The sequence below is a fragment of the Fonsecaea erecta genome (genome assembly GCF_001651985.1).
Source record: "Fonsecaea erecta strain CBS 125763 chromosome Unknown Scaff2, whole genome shotgun sequence".
NCBI lineage: Eukaryota > Fungi > Ascomycota > Eurotiomycetes > Chaetothyriales > Herpotrichiellaceae > Fonsecaea > Fonsecaea erecta.
The window spans coordinates 2530991-2557593 of record NW_017387245.1 but is presented as its reverse complement, the minus strand read 5'-3'; the positions used below and the strand labels follow the sequence as shown (position 1 = coordinate 2557593).

At 53.8% G+C, this 26603-nt stretch overlaps 10 protein-coding genes across 10 annotated transcripts; 5 read left to right on the top strand and 5 right to left on the bottom strand.

Annotated features, from left to right (window-relative positions):
- Positions 1-2112: 2112 nt before the first annotated feature.
- AYL99_02683 (nuclear transcription factor Y subunit beta) lies at positions 2113-3471 on the top strand (the record flags this gene model as incomplete). Its single annotated transcript, XM_018834199.1, has 4 exons — positions 2113-2266; positions 2792-2902; positions 2992-3119; positions 3217-3471. 4 exons carry the CDS (start codon positions 2113-2115, stop codon positions 3469-3471), a joined length of 648 nt encoding a protein of 215 aa, XP_018696823.1.
- A 1064-nt stretch (positions 3472-4535) lies between these two features.
- Positions 4536-6334, top strand: AYL99_02682 (hypothetical protein; the record flags this gene model as incomplete). Its single annotated transcript, XM_018834198.1, has 2 exons — positions 4536-4867; positions 4936-6334. 2 exons carry the CDS (start codon positions 4536-4538, stop codon positions 6332-6334), a joined length of 1731 nt encoding a protein of 576 aa, XP_018696822.1.
- Positions 6335-7075: 741 nt separating this feature from the next.
- Positions 7076-9013, bottom strand: AYL99_02681 (hypothetical protein; the record flags this gene model as incomplete). The annotated part of the gene is made up of 2 exons (XM_018834197.1): positions 7076-7199; positions 7422-9013. The coding sequence occupies 2 exons, from the start codon at positions 9011-9013 to the stop codon at positions 7076-7078; spliced, it is 1716 nt and encodes a 571-aa protein (XP_018696821.1).
- A 1084-nt stretch (positions 9014-10097) lies between these two features.
- AYL99_02680 (hypothetical protein) lies at positions 10098-11805 on the top strand (the record flags this gene model as incomplete). Its single annotated transcript, XM_018834196.1, has 2 exons — positions 10098-11375; positions 11437-11805. The coding sequence occupies 2 exons, from the start codon at positions 10098-10100 to the stop codon at positions 11803-11805; spliced, it is 1647 nt and encodes a 548-aa protein (XP_018696820.1).
- Positions 11806-12794: 989 nt separating this feature from the next.
- AYL99_02679 (hypothetical protein) lies at positions 12795-15013 on the bottom strand (the record flags this gene model as incomplete). Its single annotated transcript, XM_018834195.1, has 9 exons — positions 12795-12957; positions 13087-13161; positions 13277-13323; positions 13420-13634; positions 13742-13819; positions 13872-13989; positions 14055-14475; positions 14535-14622; positions 14674-15013. 9 exons carry the CDS (start codon positions 15011-15013, stop codon positions 12795-12797), a joined length of 1545 nt encoding a protein of 514 aa, XP_018696819.1.
- A 1761-nt stretch (positions 15014-16774) lies between these two features.
- Positions 16775-18275, bottom strand: AYL99_02678 (hypothetical protein; the record flags this gene model as incomplete). Its single annotated transcript, XM_018834194.1, has 4 exons — positions 16775-17217; positions 17276-17448; positions 17505-17992; positions 18057-18275. The coding sequence occupies 4 exons, from the start codon at positions 18273-18275 to the stop codon at positions 16775-16777; spliced, it is 1323 nt and encodes a 440-aa protein (XP_018696818.1).
- A 1248-nt stretch (positions 18276-19523) lies between these two features.
- Positions 19524-21473, bottom strand: AYL99_02677 (hypothetical protein; the record flags this gene model as incomplete). The annotated part of the gene is made up of 3 exons (XM_018834193.1): positions 19524-20464; positions 20515-21275; positions 21418-21473. The coding sequence occupies 3 exons, from the start codon at positions 21471-21473 to the stop codon at positions 19524-19526; spliced, it is 1758 nt and encodes a 585-aa protein (XP_018696817.1).
- Positions 21474-21651: 178 nt separating this feature from the next.
- AYL99_02676 (hypothetical protein) lies at positions 21652-22570 on the top strand (the record flags this gene model as incomplete). The annotated part of the gene is made up of 4 exons (XM_018834192.1): positions 21652-22242; positions 22292-22350; positions 22401-22465; positions 22515-22570. The coding sequence occupies 4 exons, from the start codon at positions 21652-21654 to the stop codon at positions 22568-22570; spliced, it is 771 nt and encodes a 256-aa protein (XP_018696816.1).
- A 155-nt stretch (positions 22571-22725) lies between these two features.
- Positions 22726-23851, top strand: AYL99_02675 (hypothetical protein; the record flags this gene model as incomplete). The annotated part of the gene is made up of 2 exons (XM_018834191.1): positions 22726-22817; positions 22867-23851. The coding sequence occupies 2 exons, from the start codon at positions 22726-22728 to the stop codon at positions 23849-23851; spliced, it is 1077 nt and encodes a 358-aa protein (XP_018696815.1).
- Positions 23852-23934: 83 nt separating this feature from the next.
- AYL99_02674 (hypothetical protein) lies at positions 23935-25213 on the bottom strand (the record flags this gene model as incomplete). Its single annotated transcript, XM_018834190.1, has 2 exons — positions 23935-24713; positions 24796-25213. 2 exons carry the CDS (start codon positions 25211-25213, stop codon positions 23935-23937), a joined length of 1197 nt encoding a protein of 398 aa, XP_018696814.1.
- Between the last annotated feature and the right edge of the window lie 1390 nt (positions 25214-26603).

Below are 26603 nucleotides of genomic sequence, written 5' to 3'. Positions count from 1 at the left end.
ACTTGCGCTTATGCACGGGAGAGCGGGTTCTCGTTAGTGAGGCTGAGATTCGGAGTGCTGGCCCAGCGCCGGTGTCGAAGCAGATGATTGGTGAGGCGAGTGCGTCAGGATCCTTTCATGTGATACGGCGTCTCTCGCCGCTGGTTGGTGACCGTCACACTTCATGGGAAATTGAAGCAGACGCCAACGCTCCCCAACTTTGGCGGCCTCATGGTGATGAACCAGGTGAAAGGGCTCGAATCCGGCTGGGGGACGGGATCACTGGGGTCTTATTCTTGCAAGGGTGCAAGAGCACACGAGTCGAGGGCGGTGGCTTCACCGCGACTTCGGGTGGTCCGGGATTGCAGTGCCTGACGTCCTAAATTTGGTGCATACTCGGACGATGGCCTACGGGTCAGGAGAGGGAAGTGACGCAAGGCGTGATGGGCCGGGTAGCAAATTGTTGGTGGTTGTCAAGGCGTCCGAGGTGGCTTGGGCATGGTCCCGAAAATGGACTGTCGAAAGCGCAGGCAGGAGAGAGGAAGCGTACCAGAGGAACGGTTCAGGTGAAGCTGATGGCTTGCAGATGGCAGGCGAGAGAGATGTCATGCAGTCTAAGCGAGGGGCAACGGTGGTGAGGGTGGTGGATGATACTGTAGAATGAGAGGGAGGAAGGGGGAGGGACCGAGTCATAGGCGGCGTGATCGGGGTGGTGTTTGTTGTTGTTGGTGTTGTTGTGGCTGTTGTTTGTTGTTGCTTTTGTTGTCCATGCTCGAGGTGATAATAGGCGAGTACGAGCAAGTACTGTAGCCTTACGAGTCAGTGATGGGGGCGCCATTTGACAGCTATAGGGCGCTCTAGCCCAGGACAAATCACCCGTACCTAAAGTACTGGGCGGCAGGTGTGTAGCACAGGCACTGAGAATGCCCACTAGCCACCCCACCCACTAGCTCTAGTTAACCTGGAACTCCGCCGTGCTCCCCCCCAACCTCCCCCCCTCTCCCCTCGGTCACTTTATCCCGCCCCTCACCAACTGCGTTGCGCTGCGCTGCCCTGCGCTGCCCTGCGCCGCCTGCTGGCTGTGATGCTGCTACTCTTCCGGCCGAGTCTCTCCACCGTCAACTCTTCAAGAGTCTATTCCAACCAAAATCCATCCAACCATCATCGACTGCTCTTTCATCCACCAACTATCCATCGTCCTTACAACCCTGTCCATCCTTTTGTTATGTTGGCACCTGCAGCACGCCCCTTGACTATTCTACTATAGGATTCTTAATTCTCACAGCTATCCGACTACCCTCCAATCGCCGCCCGCTTCCATCGGCAAAACACCAACACTCATTCGCTCCTCCCAATCTGTCTTTCTCCCACCTTGCCCTCGCGCATTGCATACATTGTACGTCGTCTCATTCTGGATCTCTGCCCTTTCTGGCCCATTAGACATCCGTCTTAGCATCTCGATACTAGTCTCTTAATGCTAGTATCGCTAATGAAGCCCCTCCATCCCCCCAGCGGCCTGACCGAGAGAGACTGACCAATGTTCTAGACCTGCAGCACCCGGCGACCCAGGCGTCTCATCTGCAGCTGTCCGTCCCCCGGCCCTCAAGTCGCCGCCCGGCCATAGCACAGCAGTCGCATAGCATCGCCGCGCAGCCATCGCGTGTCGCATCGCCTCGCATCACGATCCTGCTGGCCGGTGCTCCCTCCCAAGGTTCCCAGCGATCGGTTCTCGCTTCAAGCTGCGACTAAACCCTCCCTGCCCTGCGAAGTTCGTCATTCGTGCGTGCCCGTGGTAGACCGCCTCACATCCCGCCACAGCCATTCGACGCTTTCTTCCGAAAGGTCCCCAAGTCTCGAATTTGACGGTCCGCCTGCACGACAACGCATCCCCCATCCCAAAAGCCCCCCGGCGCCCCCGTCAGCCTGGGAAGCGTGCCGACTGGGAATCATTTTGGGCACAAACGGGAGTAGGAGAAGGATCGTCTGACCTCTTGCGCCGGGAGTGACGCAGGCCAGCATTAGACATTCTGCATTGGTGTCGCCCCAGTGTGACGTGGTCATCACCGCCAGCCAGACAATCTTCGCCTTGCAATTCGGCCGCTGCGGCTATCCTTCAGAGGACAGGACTACATCATGTCGGCCTCCCCACCCAAAGAGCCCGATGTCGAACAGAACGCACATTCTGGTGAAGAGCAGGATCATATGGATCGCGAACAAGAAGGTGCTCAAGGTGCTGGTTTGGACTTTGAAGTCAAGGAACAGGACCGATGGCTTCCCATTGCCAATGGTTGGTGCCCATCCTCTTTGTCTTTTTTGTCTTGACGTCTTGGAGTCCATACACACAATTTTCTCACTGGAGGGAGGGGGACGGTGTCACCAGACGCGCAGCCGGAGAGTGTTGGCATTTGATTTGTTCGACCCTTGCGTAACAAGCCATGCATCTTTGCGCGCGCGTGCCAGCTACGCTGCTCCTGGGTTCTGTACGAATCCGAGTGTGCGACGCTGCAGCTGCTCTTTAGCCAGCACCGTCTCATTCGTTACTGCTTCTCTCCTCCTCACGCCATGATTTGCGTCCCAGCTCTCCTCAGCGCTGACTGGTGCGGCATCTGGACCACTCAGAGAGCGCTATCAACGTCTCGCTCGACGAGACAAGATCCCCCCAACATGCCTTCGAGTTCTTCTGAGCATGAACGCAAGCCATTGTCATCCTCCTCCTGCTCCTCCTCCAAGCACCATGGCGGTCGATCCACGTCGTCGTCGTCTTCCTCCATGTCCGCAATGTCAGAGGCTAACATCCGCAATTTCGCACCAGTGGCCCGAATCATGAAGACGGCTTTGCCCGACAATGCCAAAATCGCCAAGGAAGCGAAAGAATGCATGCAGGAGTGCGTGAGCGAGTTCATCTCGTTCATCACCAGCGAAGGTACGTCAGCGCCCTGTCTTCGGCTTATCACCTCATTGCCCCCTTTTGCTTTCACACCGTGGCGGGAAGTGTTGGCTAACGTTGCACAGCGTCCGAAAAATGTCAACAGGAGAAGCGCAAGACGGTCAACGGGGAAGATATCTTGTTCGCCATGACTTCGTTGGGCTTCGAGAACTATGCGGAAGCACTCAAAATCTATCTGTCCAAGTATCGCGAAGTAAGTTTGGTCTCGTGTCCCCGTCGTCCGAATCTCCCTCTCCTTTGTCCGCTCGACGAGGATATCAATTCTGAACAATTGAACTGATTGGGATGAGACCCAATCCACAAGGGGCGAGAACCAGAACAGACCTACCAGCAGCGGCGGGTATGGCGGTGGCATCCCCGGGAATGTCCCGGGCAATGCCGCGCCAGGTGCCTCCGGCTACCCAGGCGGGCAAACCGACAATGCCACCGAACTATTGAACCAGGGACACGGGATGAATGCCAACGATCACGACGCGCCTGCTCCGTACGTCTATCCCGGCGCCGTGTCCACCGGCCACAATGGCATCGCTGGCGACAACTACTGAGCCGGCAGGGGGTGACGTCCGCGCACGTCAAGAGAGCCATGGGTCAACAGCGGACAGGAGTGTACTCTCTGCCCATTCCTCGGGCACGGCCAGCTAGGCACTGATGGGTGGGGACGGGGAATGAAGGTTGAAGGGAAGAAGCGGAGGTCTATTCGTTACTAAACACGTCAACTGTACATGAGAACAAGTGTCGAGCATGGAAGGAAATTGTAGGAAAAGGTGGCGGGCTGTCTGACCATCGAAGAACAACAGAATGCATCGGAGCTTTAATCAAGACGGACCGCGATGGGAAACGTAACCGGGGGAGGGAGAGAGCTACAGGTTGGGTTGCATGAAGAGGTTGACAGGGGGGAATGAATGAATCACGTTTCGAGAGGCCCAATGCATTGCAGGACCTGCCCTGATAGGAACTATCCTGGAAAACTTCTCCTAAAACCGAGGTTGTTCCGGATGCTTTTCTGGCAGTGTTACATCCCAGGACTATCGACAGACGCTGGCCAATACTGAGAGAGCAAACCTCAAACCACGCCCACAGGTACATGATAGGTAGCCTTTCTAATGTGATGGTCATTCCGGTCCATGTACTCCGTACGCCCTTGGTTGACAATAGGGCGGAATGCGGAATACGGAATGGCGCCGGAGAAGATTCTTCCTAAACGGGACAGTCACGTGGAATTGGTTGATCGCCCTCCCGTATAATGCGGCGTCGTGATTGGCCCGACTTGGACCTCACGCTGGTGGGCCGGTGATAAGCTGGTTCAAGCGCACATTTCCTCGACCAGCCAACCCCTTGTCCACCCGGAACAAACACAATCTGGCCTTTTATTTACCTAATATCACTCCCCTTCCATCCACTCCCTGTGTTCGCCGTATGTAATACTTGAATGTCGGGACGTCACAGGATCACTGCTCCTCCTTTCTTCCTCGTTGTTGGCACCGTCTCTCGTTTGTTCTTTGGCTATTAACCTCGCCAACTGTCGGTGAGCACTGCAGCACACGACCGTCGAGTCTCACTCATTGCACATATCTCGACGTCCAAGTATCTCTGAACCAGGTCAATGACCATGGCGCCTCACGCTGAGCCTGAAGCCGTCACGGACACTTCGGCCTTCGTGGTGGACGACCCGGTCCTCGCCAGCGGCGAAACGCATTCAGTCTTTACCGTCGACCATGTCCTGCCCCATCGCCAGAAGACGGGCCCTCCCCCAACGACCGTAGCCGCCTTCTCGAGCGCGGACATGTTCAAAAGCAAAGGGTGCTTCCGAAAGCCAGCGGCCAAGCGGTGGGACCATCGTCTCTCGACCGAGAGCAAGGCGCGACAGGCGTCCTCGTTGAAGGGTGCCATGAAGTATTTCCGGCCCGAGACCATCAGCCTCTGCGGCGGATTGCCCTCGAGGTGAGTTGGTTTGTTGGGCGGGTTTTCTCGTACGTCGGGCTCCCCTGTTGATCCAAAAAAACGTCTAGCGACTATTTCCCCTTTGAGGAGCTCAGCGCAAAGCTGCCCGTCCCGCCGGAGTTCTCGGAAGTGGAGACCCATGAGTCCGGCCGGGTCTTCTCGTCGGGCAAGCACGATGCTCGCCAGGGGAAAGCACTCCTCGATCTCTCGATCGCGCTCAATTATGGCCAGGCGATGGGCCCCGGCGCCCTCGTCCGCTTCCTCACCGAACACACGGAAATCGTCCACCACCCGCCGTACTCGGACTGGGAGATCTGCATGACGGCGGGCAGCACGTCCGCGCTGGAGATGGCGCTCCGGATGTTTACCGAGAAAGGACACTACGTCATCACCGAGGAGTATACGTTCAGCACCGCGATTGAGACGGTCGCGCCGTTGGGATGTGAAATGCTGGGGATCAAAATGGACGCGGACGGCATGCTTCCGGACGATCTGGACCACATTCTCTCGACCTGGGACGAAACCGCGCGGAAAGCACCCAAACCGTTCCTCGTCTACACGGTGCCGACGGGCCAAAACCCCACCGCGAGCACGCAGTCGCTGGAGCGCCGCAAACAGATCTACGCCGTGGCCGAGAAACACGACCTGTACATCCTCGAGGACGAGCCGTACTACTTCCTGCAGATGGAACCCTTCGTGTCGGGCCAGACGCACACGGTGCCGCAGCCCTTCCAGCCGGTGCCCGTGGCGGACTTCCTTGGCAACCTCGTCCCGTCGTTCCTCTCGCTCGACACCTCCGGCCGCGTGTTGCGCCTGGACTCGTTCTCCAAGATCATCGCCCCCGGCAGCCGCTGCGGCTGGGTGACCGGGTCCGCGCAGGTGATCGAGCGCTTCATCCGGCACAACGAGGTCAGCGCGCAGAACCCGGCGGGCTTCGCCATGGTGCACCTGTACAATCTGCTCGAGGAGAACTGGGGCCACCGGGGGTTTCTCGAGTGGCTCATGTTCATCCGCGCCGAGTACACGCGGCGGCGGGACATCATCGTCAACGCATGCGAGCAACACCTCCCCGCCCAGGTCTGCAGCTGGAGCCCGCCCAAGGCCGGCATGTTCCACTGGATCCGCATCGACGTGACCCAGCACCCGCTGTATCGGTCCCGGCGGAGGCACGACGACGGCCACAACGTCCAAGTCGACCACGCCACCCTGCTCGAGATCGAGGACGCCGTCTTCCTTGCCGCCGCCGACCAGAACGTCCTGATCGCCAAGGGCTCGTGGTTCCGCGCCGAGCGCGGCAGTGACACCGAGCTGTTCTGCCGCACGACCTTTGCCGCCGCGCCCGCCGAGAAGATCGTCGAGGCCATCAGTCGGGTGGGCGCCGCGATCCGAAAGGAGTTCGGGCTGGAGGAAACGCAGGAGAGCCGTCAGCAGCAGCAGCAGCAGCAGCAGAATGGGCATGCGAAGTAAAGACAGAGAGAGCGAAAGAGAGAAAAACCTTTTCTCTGTCTCTCCCGCACCTCTGTCTTCTCGTCCGTATGACAACGACAACCACGACAAGACTTTGGCCACTAGATCCGCATGTATGTACGTCTGGCGCGGAGGTCAACGAGATATGAGATGCTCCTCCTACCTACTGATGGCTGGCTGATTGGCTGACCGACGGTGTTGGTGTGTTGTTTGCTCTTTTTTTTTTGGAATTGGCCCTGTATATACGTCTCCTCCTCCCCCCCTCTTCCCCCTTCTTTCTCCATGTGGGTTGGATGGTTGGATGGTTGGATAGTTGACGCTGTGCTGTGCTGTGCTGTTATCTGTCGTTGTTATTCATTGTCGGTTCAACCCGATCCATCCACCCATCCATCCATCCATCCAATCGATGCCAGCAAAGCAGTACGTAGTAAGCCTAGATTTATTTTTATTCGGCCAAGGATGGTTTCATAGAGGCGCGCACCAATGCCCGTGGGGGGGTTATGTACGTGAGCGGGGCGTGTGGTTGGGATCTATAGACAGACTTAGGATGCTAGACAAATCAATCAATCAATCAATCCGGGGGGCCAAAGGACTGATTGATTGATATCCAATTCTCACTACGTTTTGTGTGGTGGTCTTGAAGAAGCAGTAGTTCATTCCATTCATATATATTCTCTCTCTCTCTCTCTCTCTCTCTCTCTCTCTGACACACACACACACACACACATATTTACACCGACTCTATTTCTTGACCACGTCAAACCCGTCCCATGTCTTCAGCGCTTCTTTCGTGGTTTTGTTGTACACGTCCAGGCCGGCGAGATAGATGAGTTGTTCACGAGGCTTGCCGGGGATGTTGGCGCCCCTGGTGATGGTTGAGAAGGCGTCAGCAAACCAACCACAATTAGAGGCAGAAGCAATCAATCAAACTGGCGGACATGAGTGTTGTTGCCTTGATTGGCGTATAGAGCCCAACCCCCTTCAACTACAAGCTTGACGTGGGATATTTTTGAGGCCAGAAGAATCCTGGCGGGCAAAGAACGGGGATGCAGAGAGGGAACAGGGACAGGGGACAGCGTTCACTTACATATACCAACTGTTCGTCTCCGGATACAGCGTGGTGGCATTCATCTTCTGAATGTCCTCGCGCCACTTCTCGGCCGCCTCCGGTTTCGCATCAATATACCGGATCCCCTCCTCCTTCATCTTCCTGATGGCGGCGCAAATCCAGTCGATCTGCATCTCGATGATCGGCGGTCCGTTGGACAAACTCGTCGGGGCCTGCGGCGAATACACCATGAACATGTTGGGCATCTTGGGGATGGTCAGGCCGAGATACGTATATGTTCCGCTCTTCCATTTCTCGCGCAGGGGCACGCCGTCGGTGCCGACCAGTCCAATGTCCAGCAGACTGCCCGTCACCGAATCGTATCCGGTCGCAAGGATGACGATGTCGAACTCGTGCAGCTTGTCCGTCGTCTTGATGCCTGTCTCGGTGAACTCGACGATGGGCGTGGCTTTGAGATCCACCAGCGTCACGTTGTCGCGGTCGACCATCTCGTAGTAGTCCTGTTCCAGCGAGGGCCGTTTCGTGCCGAACCAGTGGCCCTGTTCGAGCGGCGCCAGCACGTCCTTTTTGAACGGATCCTTCATTCGCGCCCGCACCTTTTTCGCCCAGAACTGGTACAATTCCCGGTTCACTTCCTTGTTGGTCAGGAACTCGCGGTAGTTGGAGATCAGGAAACTGAACCCGCCCCGTTGCCACAAGTCCTCCCAGTACTCGAGTCGTTCCTCCGGCGTGGCTTCGAAGAAGGTCTTCGTAGCCGGGTTGTAAGGGAAGCCACTCAGACACTCCTTGGCGGACTGGAAGTAAGCTTGGTAGAAGGACTTTGCGTTGTCCTGCTCTTCCTTGGTGAGTTTCCGCTGCTGCATCGGCTGCGCCAGGTTCGGAGTCCGGACGAAGGTGGTCAACTGACAGTCCTCGCGGGCGAGCTCCTGCACGATTTGCACGCCTGTTGCTCCGGACCCGATCACACCGACCTTTTTGCCCGTGACGTCGATACCCTCTTCGGGATACAGGGCTGAGTGGATGAGGCGGCCCTTGAACTTATCCATGTTTTTGAAGTCTGGATAATGCTTCTTGTACGAAGATCCCGTGGCCAACACGAGATACTTGCACTTTGCAAGGCCGCCGTCGTCGGTACGGACGTGCCATTCGTCAGTGTCTGTAGAGAACTTTGCCTCGACGACCACGGTGTTGAAGTATGCGTCTTTACTCAGATCCAGGGTCTTGTCGATGTGCTTGAAGTAGCGTCGGAGCTCCTGGTGACCTGGAAAGCGTTCCGAGAAATGCCAGTTCTTGTAGACCTCGGGGATGGAGAGGCTGTAGTAGGGCGTCTCGCTGTCGACACGGGCCCCCGGGTATCGATTCCAATACCAGGTGCCGCCAAAATCCGAGCCAGCTTCGAAGAGCTTCACCCGCAACCCCATTTTGCGAAATTGGTACAAGCCATAGATGCCCCCAAACCCGCCACCGACAATCAAAACATCCGTGCTGATATTGTGGATGTTCTCGGTGGGTTGCCCGTTGGCGAGGGAGCTACTGGTGCCATTTGGAATGCTCTCTTGCTCGGTATGCGAGGCATCGAAATCAGACGGACGATTGGGTAGGCCAGCCATGATGCAGGGAGCTGAGACCGGCGAACGTTGGCCCTTCACTTTATAGAGAACGACCGACAGGTTGGTAATGGCGGTTTCGACACGGTATAACGTTATATTGGAAACAGCACTGACGGCTATCCATTCCCAGCAGCCCCGACTCCTACCTCCCTGACTCAATGGGTCGTCCACCTTCAACCTCGGGCCGCTGGTCCAACACCATATTCCCTGCCGTTTTACCCCTCCACTCGCCCGGGTTCGACAGCCGAAGTCATTGGCACGCGGAACCTGGGGAAGTGGGGGAGCCCTATAAGTGATGGACGTCAAATGACAACGTTATAACGTTAATCTGTCATGTCATGGCGGATGATGTTCCTCGGTAGAAAGGTCTGGGCTCCCTTTGGTATTGGAGATTGGAGCTTAGAGGTCCCTAGGGACCTCCCATCCAACGAGAAGGACCAATATGGATCCTGATCAATGGCTTTGTAAGTGGAGAGACAGCAGGGAAATGTTCGCCAAAAGGCAAGGGGGACTGGAGGGGGAAACGCACATAGAGAGATGTGTGTGCAACGCCACGACTAAGGCAGGTCACGGTCAGCGATTGGGTCGTCAAAGCATCTGTACCGAGTACCTCTATCCCATCACATATCCAGCACGACGCCCCATCTTGGCTCCATAATACACTCGTGGCAACCTCCATGACCTCCTACTCAATGAGTTCGAGGCAGCCACTACCACTCTGACGATGCCAGCTGTCCCTGGAAGGCAACCTGTCGCCTGACGGAGGGGTCCCGACAAGTTTCTTGTTTGTTGATGGCTGAAAGCGGCAGCTACCTCCTCCCGACTCGCCCGACTCGTCCACGTATTCCATGCTCATTCATAGGATCTGCAACTGCAACGGATTCAGATCAGCTGGGATGCTATGTAGCGATGCCTGGCTTTGTCACCGCCATAAGGCGGAAGCGATTCCAAGAATGACCTACAAAACTAGGCCATACACTCCGCCTTGGTGTCAAATACATCTCCTGAAACGTTGCCCGGCAATCTCTAGCCTCATTCGAGACCTTGTCCTCCTTCTCTCCACGAGCCCTAGCCCCGAATCCCAATGGATAGTTCACGCGAGCAATTGGGACTATCAGACCACGAAAGACGCTGGGTGCGCTACCTGAAATATCATGATTTGGCAGAACGAGACGATCAAACCCTTGACCTTGGGAAGGTTTTGGACATGACACAAATTCTGGACATCAAAGTACTTCAACGCGATATTTCCGCTCAGGAGGCGATCGAGGCTGTAGAACAGAAAGGAGAGTACATCGGGCGTGGAATCAATGGGTCCGTCCAGCCGGTCAACTTCCACAGGCAAAAGCTCGCCCGCAAGACGAGCTGGATCCCAATCGAAGCGAACCGTGTGGCGTACGAGAAAGAGATCGAATGCCTCCAGAAGCTCCAGCACGATCCACACTGGCATGTCATACAGATGCTGGGTCACTACATCCATCCTTACAACGAAGGCCATCTGCTGCTGTCTCCCCTGGCCGAATGCACTCTCGAGGATTTCATGGCCGGGCCTCTCACAGGCAGAGACCGGCTGGTGATGCAGCGGTGGTTTGGCTGCCTCTCAGCAGGCCTCAGATATATCCACGACCATCAAATCAAGCACAAGGATATCAAACCTGCGAATATCTTGGTCCATGGAGAAAATCCCGTCATCACTGATTTTGGAATATCAAACTCGTTTCTCGGCGCCAGCTCATCTAAAGGCCATTGCCTCGGGGACTGGGTGTACCAAGCACCCGAGGTCATCAGCCATGCTCGCCGTGGCCGATCGCAAGATGTGTGGTCCCTGGTCTGTTGTTTCATTGACATGGCCTCGGAGTTGTTTGGGATGGGTAGGAGGGAACTTCGTAAATGGTGCCGACATGGAGACGACTGGCGTTTCAATTTCAGTGAGGATCACGAGAAGATTGTATCTTGGTTGAAGAACCTTCTTGCACGATTAGAAGCAGAGGAACAGCGTGTACTCCTCGATTTGCTTCTCCAAGGATTCGAGCGCGAGGAGGCAAAGCGCCCATCTGCCACTTACCTCTTCAGCCGGCTACAAACCATGCCTTCTTTGGTCGGAGAGTGCTGTGCGATGACCGATTCGGGTCAGGAGGCAGCAGCTGGAAAGCCATTGCCTTCTTTGTCCCGGACACCCTCCAACCAAACTGGTCCAGAGCCTATTCGGCGCTTTATCACCTCTCTCCGGAAAAGCATGTTGAGTCAGCGACAGGCACCTGCGATCAATTCAAGCTTGGACAGGCTGGCAACTGATGTGGAGCGTCAGCAGGTTCGAAGTCTGCGGTCTGTCGAGAGAAAGCTGTTGTTTTATATCTTACCGGTATGACGGATTCGATCCCGGGCCTATCTCATCCAGCTCGCTGACGCTCAAATATCTGCAGGCTCAATGCTCCTCGGCGGACGAATATCTCACACTTTGCAAGGTCTTCGTCTGCGAACTGGCAAAGGCGGCGAAATCTCCAACAAACAGCTCCTGTCTCTACGAGGAAGTGACTCGAGAGGAAGAAAAGCCCTATACAACGGCCTATTTTTCAATCTTGCTCCACAGGATAACCAACCGCTGCTTCACGAGTCACTGGAATAGGACTCACGATGCTCTCGGCACCATTGTTCTGAGTAGCTGCCCCGAACTCACCTCGCCCAAGCAGCCACCAGCAAAAGAGACTTCTGCGGGCAAACCTGCGCAGAGAGAGGAAAAGGCGGGTAAGAAGCCACTGGTGGTCCGTGGAGGGCCGTCTCAGAGAAAGTAGAGCCGCTGTCTCGTGTCGACGAATTCTTCTCGGTGTTGAGGGTTTAGGATGGGGAAGAGAAAAGGAATCTACCATGGACACACAGATCATTATAAGGGGTTGCCCACGCAAGGCCATCGGAGCAGATCAGGGGGTTAATCGTCTCATTGGCGTCGCTTCTGCCGGCGAAATTGAAGGTTCTTTTTCAATGGTTGAACAAATTCTGCTGGACTGTGTGGTTAAGTTTAACAGTAGAATTGCACTGGAGCATAACGTACCGAGTACAGAGCACAGAGTACTGTACCTAAGCGAGACTACTGCAAGCTTAATCATCCCTCCGTGCCTCGCATGCCCCATATCATGTATTATTATGGGCTAGTAATATGTCCGAATAATACTGTACTTCGTAATTACACAATAATAATAGCAATGGGGCTCTACGTCGCCTCAGCCTCGTTTTTTGTGAGGGGGGGATATGACATGGAAGATGGAAGACACCACTCCGCTTAAGCCACCACACACACACACACACACACACACACACAACCCAGTGAATGGAGACTGTACCTGAACAAGTAATACATATTAGACAGACTTTTGATGTATGTCTCGCTTCTTCAGGCTTAGATTTCTTTCCTTTTTTTCTCGGTGCTTACTACGCATACATTTATTTATAGGATAGATAGGTCATTACTGCCGAACTACCCAACGTAGGTACCTCAGTGCTCCATGCTGGGTATGACTGTCTGTCAATACCATGTATATGAACACACTGTCGCGTTCTGGTATACAGTGCAAGACAAGAGGCGCGTGGTGTGGTGTGGTGTGGTGTAGTGTCATATTGTTTCGTTATCTACCACTGTGTATTGTCACAAAAGCACACACCTTGGCTCTCTCTCTCTTCTCTCATTGACATTCGACCTTTTTCGCCTGCCACAAATGCGAACCAACAACTCCTTGCCTTTCTTCCTTTCGTCCGCCCATTCCCATCCCGTCCATCCCAGCTCAGCTCAGTAGATGTACCGAAAGTTCAAGTTCTCCCGGTCCGTCAGGTCGCCGAACGCCGTGGCGTCGAGATCCCGCTCCTGGTGGCCCTGGATCCGGTCGCGGCGCGCGTTTTCGTACTTCATCAGCATCCAGAAGGTGATGATGACGCAAACTTCGAGGAGGTGGCTGGTCACACATGCGTCGTTAGGTTCGGTTCAGTTATACAAACACACACACACACACACACCGGAGGCGGTGAGGCTTAGGGTTGGGAAAATGAGTGATTGATTGGGAGAAGGGAGCCGTGCAGCGTACCTGACGATCATGCTCCAAATGCCCAGGGTGTAGCCGGGCGCTTGATCTGTCTTGTAGAAAAATGGGCCGGCGATGCTGTGTGACAATAAAATAATATAGTTAGTCCTTGCTGCCCAATAGCATGCCAGAGATTTGGGGGGGCCAGACAATCGTCCAGCCCTGCATATGTTCGGAGAGCAGGAACACTTACTTTCCGGTACAATATCCCAAGAAAAGAACGGCGTTGGTGACCACTTTCTGTATTGCCGCTGTCAGTCACGCAGTCCGAAAAAGGGATGTATATAGAGATCAATGGCTCGACAGCACACGACAAGGTGCTTGAAGCCAACATACCTTGGTGTGGCCCGCCGTGTTCGCAATCTGGAGGGACAAGATCATCACAAAGGCTGCGTTGTAAGGCCCCGTGAGCAGGTAACAGAAGTAGCGGCCGACGTGGTGTTTTTCGTTGACAAAGCAAAGCCCAAAGGCGCCGGCGATGTTGGGGCACAGGAACAGCAATATGAACTTGCACCGGTTGTTGTTGGGGAAGCGGTCGTTTAAAAAGACACCTGGAAGAGTTCCCTAGGTCAGCAAAGGCGTTTGAGAAGGGATTGCAGCAAAATCTTGGGAAAAGTGCATTTGGTCCCGGGGGAGCCTAAAAAAGGGGCAAACATACACGTCAAAATCGACAAGATGATGAAGACACCATATGGAATCTGCATGAGCGTAGTAACCAGGGTTGAAAAGCCAAAACCTATGTATCGTGTCAGCTTTCAGCTGCGCTGAAGGGGACCGACATAAGTCACCTTTGATGATGAGAGTGCCAAAGTTTGAAATACCACCATTTGGTACGTTTCCAACAACACCCAAGGTGAAGAACAGGTATAGTTTGATGTCCGTGAAGGCTTCCCAAATTTGGTAGGGCTGACCCCAAGAACCATGTCAGTCAGAGTCTCGAGTGCGACAGGGACTTTGCTTGCCTTCAAAACCTTGCATTCCACCCCAGTCTGATTACCCATAAGACGCTCAACGGCAATTCTCTTCTCGCGATCGTTCAAGAATTTGGCCGTGACAGGACTGTCAGGCATGAAGATTGCAATGACGATTCCCCACGTGCAGCATAGCGCACCGATGATAATAAACTCGTACCTCCATGATGCCAACGCCCCTTTGATGTGACCAATGGCGTAGCCGAGAAGCCCACCGAGGGCGATACCGAGACCATTTGCCGTATACCATAGTCCGATACGCAGTGGCTGCTCTTTCCGAGTATACCACATACAAGTAATGAGCATGAAAGAGGGATCCGAGCACGCTTCGGCAGCGCCGGCGAGGGCCCTCAGGACGCCAAGCGTAGCGAAGCTGTTACAAGCAGCCTGCAGCATAAGGAAGAACCCCCACATGAATATACTGTTGAGCGTCAATTGTCTGAAGGGGACAGTACAGAACGAGAAGATGACCCGACGTACTTGAAGCCAAGGTATTTGCCCAATGGAAGTCTTTGCATCAGGAAATTGGTAGGAAATGCCCACGCCAGGAATCCAAAGTAGAAAAGACCTGAAGTTCCTCAGCAAGAAGTTGCGGTGACTCATATCCATTCTAACTTACTGCTGAGCCAACTGTACTGGGTCCCATGGAGATGAAGGTCATCGCGGATACCAAATATAGCCGCATATGACAGTGTCGTCTTGTCGATATAGAAAAAGGCGTAATTGACAGCGATCAGCGGAAGGATCAAGAGGTCGACTTTTCGAATGAGTTTCTTTTCTTCCGCCTCATCAATTGGAACATGCAGGTCGTCTGCATTGGTGAACAGCTTCAAGGCAACGTCACCATCCTGGTGCTTGGACTTTTCAGAGAACCTAAACTTGTGTGAAGTAGGAGGCAGGCTGAGGTTCTCGATTTCATTATGTGCCGGGAGCCCTTTGTTGTCGATGTTATCCGCCATGATGTAGGTCGACAAGTCGAAACACGCGATAATGAGATCTGCTCGCGTGATATCGCTGTAAAGATTGCCGGTGTAAGAAGGGGTGTGCCAGCAAAAATCGTCGAAAGGGATAATTTGAATGATGAACCGGGGGAGAAGGATATGATCCTAGAATATAAGGAGGAGTGGCAACGATCTTCTCCATCGCTTCTTGGGCTTGGAGACCAATTCGACCATATGATGATATGTATGATGGTGGACCCTCGAGTCCAGGGAAGGCAATGACGTCCCAGTCTTGGTGGCAGCGGAATTCCGCTGTTGCATCTCGTATTCAAGGATTGGTCTGCTGTCGAATGAGAAACGGGACTGGAGTCTGGCCCTGGTAGATTGTCTCCAGAATGCCCCAAACAACGGTGGAAGATTTGCGGGGTAGAAAGGCTTTGTGGAGCTCAATGGTTAGAAGCTCCGTCGGAACGTGGTCCAGCTTCGGCCATTGCTATGCCGAGCCGATATGGCACCGGCTGCGACGCCGATCTTGGCATCGTGGACCGCAGGGCATGAGAGTGCCGTGCTCCATGTATTGTCGTGAGAGTAGGGATACGCGAAAGTCCCCCAGGTAAGGTTGTGGACAAACGGGGTCTCCAGGTTGAATCGAGGGCTTTTGGAGAGTGTCATCTCTGGTCTTGGATACTCACAGTCCACTCCATCGGAAGGCTTCCCAGCATGTCGACCTCCTCCACACCCGAGATGGCAAATGGAGTGTTCCGTGGGGCGGGAGCATGAACCCCACGTGGAGAAGAGAGTAGAAATATAGGAAAGATCGTTTGGCTTACCTGCAGAACGCATTGACTGGAGAAAGGTCGACATTCCACCGGAACGTCCATTTCTTGGTCAAAGGCCCGTCGGATGCATATGATACCCATGTCCAGCTTGAAGCGTCCGCTAGGAGTGACGGTTGGTCGGTCCGATGCGGGAATAGACCTGTGGTGATAGTAAGGCCATCAATCAGCTGATTTTATGTGAGAGAGCGAGAAGAGGTTGCAGCTGTTCTTCCCGAGCTCTGTCACAAATGTGCTCCGTGATGCGCCAAGAGGTATCAACGGGGGTTTTCTGCGCCCGTGGTTAAGATGAGTCTAGCCGACCCGGACACGTATCCCTGTCTTTCGGCGGAGGTGCCAGCATGTTGAACAGTGTTACAATGACTCGACTCAGAAGCCGATTAGGAAATGGTGGTTTGACCAGCGGAAATCTGTCTAGCGGCGAGCTTGGGTTCGCGGCTGCTGTCTTGATTCGGACAGCTGCGTTAGGACCTATCACCCTCTGCCGCCGAGAGTCTCCGGGTCTATGGTATGTACTCCATATTGTCGATTAGAAAGGGAAGGATGGACAAGAAATGCCAGCAAGCGTGTGGTTCGTCGAAATACAAAGTGCGGGACGTGCTGGATGCTCCGCCGGGCGCTATTCGGAAGAGCATACGGCGAAAGGGCAGTTTGTCGAATGATGCATCTTCTTGCTCAACCTCTTCTTCGTCCTCGACCACCAACATCTGGCTGCTGACCTTCTGCCTGACTTGAAAATACATTCCCCTCGTATATACATTGCTATGCCTTGAGATACCAAGGTCGAGTTGGTCCAGGACCAGTGCTAACCATGACCGGGAGAGCTTGTACCGATTTCCTACCATCTCACTCTTTGCCGGTGGAGACTTCAGATATCTTCAGAAAGGCCAACAGAGACAGAACTGACCGTACTCGCGCGCTATTTCCTGAAGCTACCAATCTATCAACTGTCCAAGGCAACCTGAATGCTCAGCTGCGAATTTTGAATGGAATTGACGAATCCAGCCACCGTTTCGTCCGAGATACTCGTGTCAAAGTTCGTATCATCTGGCAATATCGCAATATGCGCAGTGCTTGAACTCCCATCGAAAACTACTGCAACCTTTGTCGTCCCGCTGATCGGTCGCTGGAACCAATTCGAGTCGCCCTTTGCTTTCAGCCCGTGCCAAGTCGATTTACACTTTTGGTCGCCAGAGTCAAGGACCTCAAGGACATCAAACTCGCCGCAACCAGAACTCCAACAGGAGCAATTTCCGTACTGAACAGTGCGAGGAATTTGAGCGTTCAGGATCCATGCTGCAGGCATGTCATCATTGAACCCTGTGTTGCCAGATAAGGGCATGCCGAATTCAAGCAGAAAGAGCTTGGAAGTGCCGTCAAAACCATCTGTTGATGTGGTTAGATGCAGCTTCACACCACGCAAACAACACACGAGTGAACTTACGGTAGGCAACTGTCCCATCTCGGACAATTCCACAGCCGCCATCCGAGCATGACTTGTCACTCATGATAACAAACTCACTGTTATCTGGTACCAAGACATCTGCCAAAGGGACTGGAGACGGAGAGCCCGCACTGTTATCCGACGAGGCATACGACAGCGACATGCCCCAAACGCTGGCAAATTATCAGTATTGCGACGTCAAACCAAGAGATTGGAGAACATAACTCACGTGTCAAACACGCCCGAACCCTCACCGCCGTGATGGTTCAAGAAGACAAGCCCATCGGCAACACCTTGTTCAGCCATGTAATAAGCTTGTCTTCCCCACTGGCCCGAGCCTGCATTCATGCTCGCTTGTGGTGGAGGAGCACTGTATGCAGAACTTGCTGATCCAGGTGCCAATCTCTGGCTATTGTCACCACCGTTTCCCGCCGCCGGTGTTGCGCCTGCAGCACCAGGGCCTGCGTACTGATTGATCCATGACACGACTTGTCCATCAATGGTTGCTGTGACCCAGTCTCCGACACCGCGCTTGCTCTCCACATGTTTATCACTTCCGAATTCACCGGGTCCATGACCCCTTGGATTGTGAAGATGTTTGTGTGGGTAAGGCCGCTGTTGCGGGTTGGGGTGCAGCGATCGCTTTGTGTTACCAGAGCCGGGAGTGTAGAACGCGAATTGCTTCAGCTGAATTGGCCCACGGAAGTGCCATGATACCTATCAAACGCCAAATGTAAGTCAAGGATCCACTTGTTAACCACGTTACTTGATTGTATCTTACCTCTTCGTCCATCGGCGCCATTCCTCCTTGATAACTCTGTCCGACGAAATCGCATTCCCCGTTCGATCCCATGTACGACACCTTTTGGTACTGACCCGGTGTGCCGAAATTCGAGTACGAGATTGCCTGGACCGAGTTGCAGTACCAGTTACCTTTGTCTTCGTAGCAGTTGTTGTCTTGCGCGAGGGCTGTACTCGCAATCGCGAGTAACGCACCCATGGTACAACCACACTTCATCTTCAATTTTTTCAAAAGAGACTTGCTGTTGGATGGGGACGTTGTTTTTGGTGGTTTTACGAGTCGACGGTCTCAAAAGGTACGTCTTGGCTCACTATATTGATAATCTTTCTGTGCACAAGCTCTTGAAATGCTGTTGTGTTGTCGTGACTTGAATTTGGGATCGATGCAAACCAGCAGGGAGTTCTCTGCAAATGTGGTGGGGGAAAGGGAACAGGAGAAAAAATGGGCTTCAGTTTTTGAGGGCGGCACGGAGTGACGTGCAAACAACGCTGTCACTCGGTACGCAGTCTGATCTACTCACTGTTTGCAGCGCCTCTGCTTGCACTCGACAGTGAATTGTGAAGGCTGGCACTTGGCGGCAGCAGCGAGCACGGGGTCACGGGGGCCTGGAGATGGCCTGAGTGACAACCGTGCAGTGTACTTTAATGAGCTAAGACTTGGAATGAATACGAGAGATGGTTGGGAGGAAAGAAGGGTGAGGCAGCACGATAAGAACCCCCACAGTACAGCAGCATCGCGAGAGAAAAATAGGGTGCGGTCTGCAGCAAGAACAAAGAACAGTCCAGACACCCCTTCTACGCCGTTTCCGTTGTACAAACGGCCGGATACGATTGGTTGATGAGTGCAGCGGCTGTGAACGAAGCAGTAACAACAACGAACAAAGAGGGAGGGTGGGAGAAGACAACAAGATCTAGACCGCATGAGTGAAGCCCAGCTCTCCCTCCTCTTAAGCACAATCCGCGGTTGTTTGCTGCTCACGATCCGTTTCTGGTACATTCCTCACCTCATCCTCGTGGAGCTGGACCAGGACCAGGACGTCGCCGGTCTGTGCTCACATTCCGCCCTCTCCCCCAAAGGCATGTCTGGACACCCGACACGACCTGATGCGGGTGAAGGGCACATTGCTGTCCTCGTTCATGGTCATTGCACGGTGATATCCTGTCGCCCGTTGCCTTGGCGCTCTATCTTGAATTAGTTCGAGAAGAGGAGCCCCTCATATTGACAGGTCGCTCAGAGATAGAATGTCAGTGGGTTTGGAATGGAGTATCATTCGTGCTCATTGTGCTGGCAGCAGTCATCGCTGTAGACGCATTGTGCGCTCGTTCTCTATTGAACTGCAGATAGCCTCAAACGCCAATTTCCCGGTCTCATGCTGGGCCCAAGTATGCTTCCAGCTCCATGCAAATGCATCATTGTTCGTGATTCGTGTCCAGAATGCCAGCCTCTCTATTCCTTTTCTCTGTTCTTGAGTTTGGTCCAGCCACTCTTGCCCTTGGCCCGGGCGCCGTCCTCCTCCCCACCGGGGGCCATGATGCTTCTAGCATCATCATATTCCTTCCCGTCCATCGGCCTCGTTTTGATAAAGACAGCTTCGTCCATCTTCTCCCCACCATCGTTCCACTCCTGTTGATCCAACAACTCCCATTCAGCGTTGTTCATCTCAGTGATGAGATGCTTCTTCAAGGGGTCGGAGATCATGGAGTATCGACTGACGCGCCAGTGGCGGGATGGGTTATCTCCAGCTGCAGCAGCAGACCCAAGGAATGTGTGAGCTGAGTTGTGAGAGTATGAGCCAAGACGTGCAGGGAACGCGCTTTCCTTGTCATCGATGACTGGTGACGACGTGCTCTGGGAGCGGCGGTGGCGGTTGTGAGCGTTGCGCTGGGTGATGACTCGAGGTAGTGCGCTAGATTGTGCAGGAGCCAAGGTCATTTGGAACAGGATGCGACCCATGTCACAAATATCCTCCCACGTGTCGGTGCCTGCAACGAAGCCTTGAGTGCGAGATAGCCACGCAACATCCCAAGCCAGGAGAGAGACGCCTTCGATGAAGTAGTTGAAGGCCAGAGGTTCCTTCTTGGCGAACTGGGCAACAGATTCGTTGTAGTCATCGGAGCCGATGTAGAGTGGGCGAGGTTTGGGAGACGAGCTAAGATCCATTCGAGATGCGGAGGGACTGCTGGGCGCAGAGAGGCTCGACCCGCTGCCGGGGAACGTGATGCGTTGTCCCAGGTACGAGGTGAGCGGAGTGTTGATGGTCGCGAGAGGGTAGTCTCGGTGAGGCACAGTGATTTCTGCAGGGAGTCTGATACCAAGGTAAAAGGAGCAGAGGAAAACGAGTCGAGTGACATTCCCAAGTGCCGCCGTGAGTTCGGTACATCGCATATCTATAAGACCAGTTAGTGGGCAATGAAAGGCCGGGTGTTGGAGAACTCACTGTTGATCTCCTTCAAGTCTGGCAACAAGAGACCCGCAATATAGTGGCGATCCTTGATTGTACCGTCTTTGGTCTTCCTGTGGGAGTGATGAAGCCTCAAGAGACTGGCGGCTTCGCGGCAGAGAATGGCTCGAGTGTCGATAATCTTTTCATGAAGAGCGTCATATTGTGCCTTCAGTTTCTCACCGTTCTCTTTGAGTTCCGCGAGCTTCTTCTTGTGATTCCTGGCCTGGGCTTGTTTTGCGGCGGCGAGATTGGCTCTTTGTTCTTCTAAGTTCTTTCTCAGGGCCTGGGCGTGGACTTTCTTCTCTTGTAGTTCCTTCTGCTTAATGAGGAGTTCGCGCCGTATATCTTCTTCTTGCTCCTTGACCCGCTGTTCTTCTATCTTTTCCTGCTGTCTCTGCCAGGCCTTCCTGAGTCTCGCAGTTTCTTCATCAAGAGGTTGCTCAGGCTCGGGTCCGACGATGGCTTCTACTTTCTTTCCGAGGGACTCTTTCTCGAGCAGGACTCTGGCCAGGTCGAAGCGGCTGTTGTAGAGCAGGTTGTTCACGCAGTTTGCGCAATTGACGCTCGTGCTTTCCTTGAGATGTTCGTGACAGACGGGACAATCCATCTTGACGGTTTCTACGTTGACGTAGGTGGAGTCGGCAGAAGAGTCGGTGGCATTCAAGGGTATCTCGATTTCATGTTCTGTGGTCTCGTTGTCTTTAACCTCCGCATCCAGCGATTTCGGCGGTGGCGCAGTTTCACTGGCAAGAAATCTGCAATCATGATGTTAAAATGAAGGTTGTCCCGTTATTACGGTGCATCGAGCATGGCTATCGCGACAAAGCTGACATGGTCATTAAGGCGACAGCAAATTGTCGAGGAAGATGCACGAGGACTGAAATAGGCACGACTCACCTGTTTCGAAGCGATCTGAGGCTCAGGCTAGGCCTGGCCCGTCTGAGCTGCGGCATGACGTAGACAAGAGGTTCACGTGATTTGGCGAAAACGCTAACACAAAGAAGGATAAGCGTGAGTCTGTCAACGCGATTGCCGAGTATTAACCGGTGATAGACAAAGCGAAGAAGACAGCGAGGTCTGTCCAGTGTCGAATTTTCATTGACGCGTCAGTGTGCCATCAATCCTGCCAAGATGGACGCAGTGAATGGTCCTGAGACTGGTGATATTCATACTCCGACTGCGAACGAGGGGAAGCAAACGCCTCCCCCACGTTCAGATCCAGACGCTGCCACTGCAATCCCGTCCTCACCACTACCGGACAGGTCCAGGTCCAGACAACGTACCCGAAAACGCACAAACGAGGAGATATATCGGCCGGTTGATACTCCAAAGTCGAGTCCCACAAGCGCAAGATACCAGAGATCCTCCACGCTTCCAGCAATGTCCGAGCCTCAGCAACTCCAGCCTCGGAACAACCCTTTTGATCATCAAGGCCCGTTTCATGCCAGTGAGAAAAGTCTAGTCGAGCCCATCGCAAGAGAAACCGGTGCGGCTCCTGCTCTGTTGCCTCAGCGCAATAGTCTTGTCAGGGAAATTCACGACTATCAACAGCAGCTGGAGCTCGAATTCCAAGAGTTCGAGCGTGCATTGAACGAGAGGGACACTTCTGTCGACTTGAATGCAATGGATTGGGACGATCTGGAAGCACGGTACAATACAGAGATCCAACCTTGCATTGCTGCGGAGAGGGAGATCATGGATGAGTTCAATGCCCGCTTTATGGTAGGCGGCTACTTGTCTTGCGTATCCAGAGGGGGCTAACTCGCAGCAGCAATTTTCGATGTATATGCAAGTCTCAAACGACCATGAATCAGAGAGAGCCATCAAGAGGTATTTCATCGTGCTGTTACTGGTGAAACGTAGCCTGATTAATGATGCAGACTACGTACACGCATTGCGCTTGCACAGAATTCAGAGAGCTTGCTAGCTCAGAAGCAAGCCCACCGTAAGTCACACATTCTTATGACACCGTGCTCTGCTGACATTGTCCTCAGATGCAAAAGTGCTCGAGGCATTTCAAAGTGCAATGGCACTCTTGGGTAATCTTTGAAAGCGGTGCAGGTCAAGTGCAACTGGGCTACGTCAGGCGGAATTGACCGCTTGCGCAAAAATGATTGTCCAGGCTTGCGATCCAAGCTTCTCGTCTTGTGGCCGTGCCAACTGTTACGGAAATGAGCATCGAATGATACAACAAGGTCGGGCGTGATGTCTGATGAAGCAAGGTCAAATGCAGACAGAGATCTCCTGGCGCGGCTAAATGCGTTGAAAACGTCGGCCGTGTCTTTTGAAGAGACAAAGTAACCTCGTGACTTCTAAAGCGTTGAATATCAAGCTGATACTTCTTAGTTTTCAAACACCTCTCGGAAAGGGGCCCAATATTTTGCTTGATCCTAGCCCTGCTCGCGCGCTCCATTCCGACCTCTTGACGAGATGGAAATCTCTCGGAGGGAGTCCTGCCTCGTCTCAGCCCAAAGACCCCACCACTTCCGCGGAAAAGTCTGAAGATGAGAAAACGGTGGAAGAACTTCTGGCAGATTTAGGGCCTTCAGATGCGTGGGAAGTCCCACAGAGTGAAGAGGAGCAGGTCGCAGATCTGCTGCGGACTGCAAAATCAGCGCTGGCAGATGCGTCACACACACAAGGTGAACGATCACAAGAAGATCAGGCTGAAGGTACAGGGGAGGATCATATTCCTACAAAGCTCCCGGCGATCGATGTCTCTGTGTTTCAACCCGGGCCAGAAACAGACGAAAGTCCAGTCACCGCGGTAGGCACCAAGTCGAAAGACACTTTGGACCAGGAGGCCGACGAACTGCTGGCAAGGATCTTAGATGAGGCCAAGCTCGAAGCTGCAGAGACACAGGAAGAAAATGCGAGCCGGGCAGAAGATGATGACGATGTCTCACCAAGCCCCGAGTCTAGGCGGGATGCTTCTCCATTCGACCTTCCCAGCACGCCCTCAAAATTGCCAGACTCAGTGGTCTCCACAGAACAGTCGAACGAAGACGACGACCTAGCCTCCCGCTTTGCGGGCTTGTCACTACCGTCGGTCCCCTTGGGGATGAAATCCAACAAGACAACATCATCTGCATCAAAGCCCAAGATAGGCTTTACCGACGAGGAAATTGATACGTGGTGCATTATATGCAACGATGACGCTACCCTGCAGTGTATCGGCTGTGACGGAGATCTATATTGCACCAATTGTTGGATAGAAGGCCACCGAGGCGAGGAGGCCGGGTTAGAGGAGCGCAGCCACAAGGCCGTCCAATATGTCAAAGGGGGCGGGAAGAAAAAAGCGCCCAAGAGAAAAGTCATGATGGGTGCTTGAATCGGTCACTAGTGGTCGGCGACTGGCAGTTCCCCATTACGATTATCTCAGACCTACGAAAGCCAAAGGCCTACCAAGACATTCTACACGCTCTGCTTTCCATCTTCCTGTGCCTGTGGCTCAGCTTTTGGCGCCATCCCGCCAATCTTGTGTGCATGCGCCCTGTTTGGCTCGCCTGGGGGGACGAGAAAATACACAATTCCATGGAAAATACTGGCCACAAGCGGGGCTACCCAGTGCACCCAGTGCCAGCCTGGGAAGCGGCTGCCCACGAATACACCAAAACACCTCGCCGGATTCATACTAGCACCGCCGTACGCAGGCAGAGTGAATGCGGTACACAAAATCATGCTCCCCACGGCGAGCCCAACAAAGATTGGGCCCAGCGCTGGGCCAAAAATCTCGCGTTGCCGTGGATCTAGACCAACTCCAAACGCGAGTACCAGCAGGAGCAAGTCGGCGACGACTTCGACGGTGAAAGCACTCGTAACGGGAGTCCCCATATCTTGGAAGAGATAACATCCTCCCACCTTGAAATCTCTAGTATTCGCGGCCGCTCTTAGCAGCAGGCCAGCAAGCGCGCCCGCCGAGGTCTGCGCCGCCAAGTACAACACCAGACGAGGAAAAGTGGTCAACCTCGCGAAAAAGGTTCCGATCGTGATCAGTGGATTCAGGTGTGCTCCGGAAACGGCTCCGAAGGAGAAGATCAATAGTGCGAGGAGGATTGCGTTTATACACGCGGCGACGAGAGGGCCTAGGAAATATGAACGGCCGAAGGGGCCAGATGTTTCTGAGGGTGGTGGTGGGGGCGTGTTTGGGGACAGACTGTTCCAAGCTGAGGCCCAGGCGAAGATCAAGGTGCCTACACACGAGTGATTGTCAGATTCTCTCCCACAAAGACAGAGCCTCGTCTCGCGAATATACTATCAGAGGGAATTACTCACCGACAAACTCGATCAAAGCCGCCTTCCACAGCTCTACCTCTCGAAAGCCTCGAAGATCGAAACTCTCCTGCAAGGTCAAGTTCGGCGCCGCATCGGGCACCTTTTTCAGCAATTCCTCATTCTGGGGATCGGCGCGGTCGAGGGTGAATTCCTGGTTGCCGCCCAACCGACCGGCGAAAGGGGCGCTCAGCGAGCCGGCCCGGCGCCTGCGAACGGCTAGAGAACTCGTATTGACCGTCTGCCTCGTGTTGGTGGTGGACATTTCGTAGGCGGTAGTGGAGGGGACGCGGTCGGGGGCGGTAAGCCAGGGCCGGAAGGTCGGAGACAGAGGATGTGAGAGAGCCTTGAATGGTTGTTCCTCCGTGGCGGGCAGAGTGTGTTGCTGTTGCTGTTGCTGTGTTGTGTGCGAGTTGGTCATGGGCGCTGGGTTTGCTTTGATCCAGCTGCCTCGAAGGACTTGGAATGTTCGTCGAAAACACGGTACAGGGACTTTTGAGTGTCAGCTCCGGGTTTCGCCCGCTCGTCGATTCTGTCGCTGATCCCACCCTCCCTCTCTCTACCCGAGATGCTCCAGCTTGGTCTCTCGAGAAGACCAGCTCAGAGTTTCCTTTCGCGCCTCACTTCCTTGCTGAATTGCTCCCCTCCTCTTCTCTCTCTCTCTCTCTCTCTTCTTCTTATCTTCCTTCTTCCACTGTTGCGAGCGTGCACCCCTTCTCCCTCCCAGACCCCACACAATCAGCGTAATTTTTCTCGGCTCAGGCTGGACAATTCTTCCAATACAACCCGGGCACAATGACCAGTAGATACCAAAGTCACAAGGGCGTCCTCGCTGTTCTTTTCTTTTTTTCTCTGGCTCTGCGAAACAGTCCGAGGAGGACTGACTGACTGGGCGTCCCAACAAAGCCGGGAACACTTGAGCGAATCGGAAATCGGTGTCCCGGAATGGTAATCAAGACATTCCTTGTACTACCTCGTAGAAGCAGCTTGCAGGCTCCAACAACCAACACCAACCCTCGATCGCCAGTTTGTGTGCCAATATATCAGTTGTTGAAATCCGTACGCCCTTTTTGGAGTCAGGGAGACTCAGCTCAGCACACAGCAAAACCAGAAGGAAGGGGACAAGGAAGAAATGATGGGATCGTCTCAGAACGAGATTATTGAATCAAGGTCAAGGGGGTGGTCGTCGTAGTACCGGTGGTTGCTCTGAATAATCAGACACCCACTCTGCGGGCGCCGCACCACCGGCGCCGTTCCCCATTTCCCCGTTCGGGTCAGGTAATTAATTACACCCATCCATACATATTACTGTATTAGTACATACGTAATACCTACGCCAGTACCTACATACCTCGTACACAGGTAGATACATGGATATGTCGTTACGTAGTTACGTTTTTGAGTAATCTCATGCATGCAATGCGAGTGGCTACCATCAACACATGTATTATTACACTTAGGGTATGTTGTGTAGTTCTACGTTCATTTGCAGCAGCTTGGGGGAGTGAGGATCAGGTAGGTAGGTAGGTATGTATGCACCGAGTCCCCGTACCTCGTACAGTAAGTAAGTACGTAAGCAAGCGTTTCGAGCCCAGTCCCTGTACCTACCAGGCGGGAGGACTGTGGCATGCATGCATACAACCCTACGTGCATGTATGGACTTGTCTGTCTGTCTATCTCCAAGGTGGCAGACAGCGATGGTGGCGGCGAGAATGAAATAGAACTTGCCTACATGCTACGTTGGCGGGCTTGCTGGCTGGCTTGACTGACTGACTGACGTGCAATCTTTACTAGGGAAAGAAGAACATGCA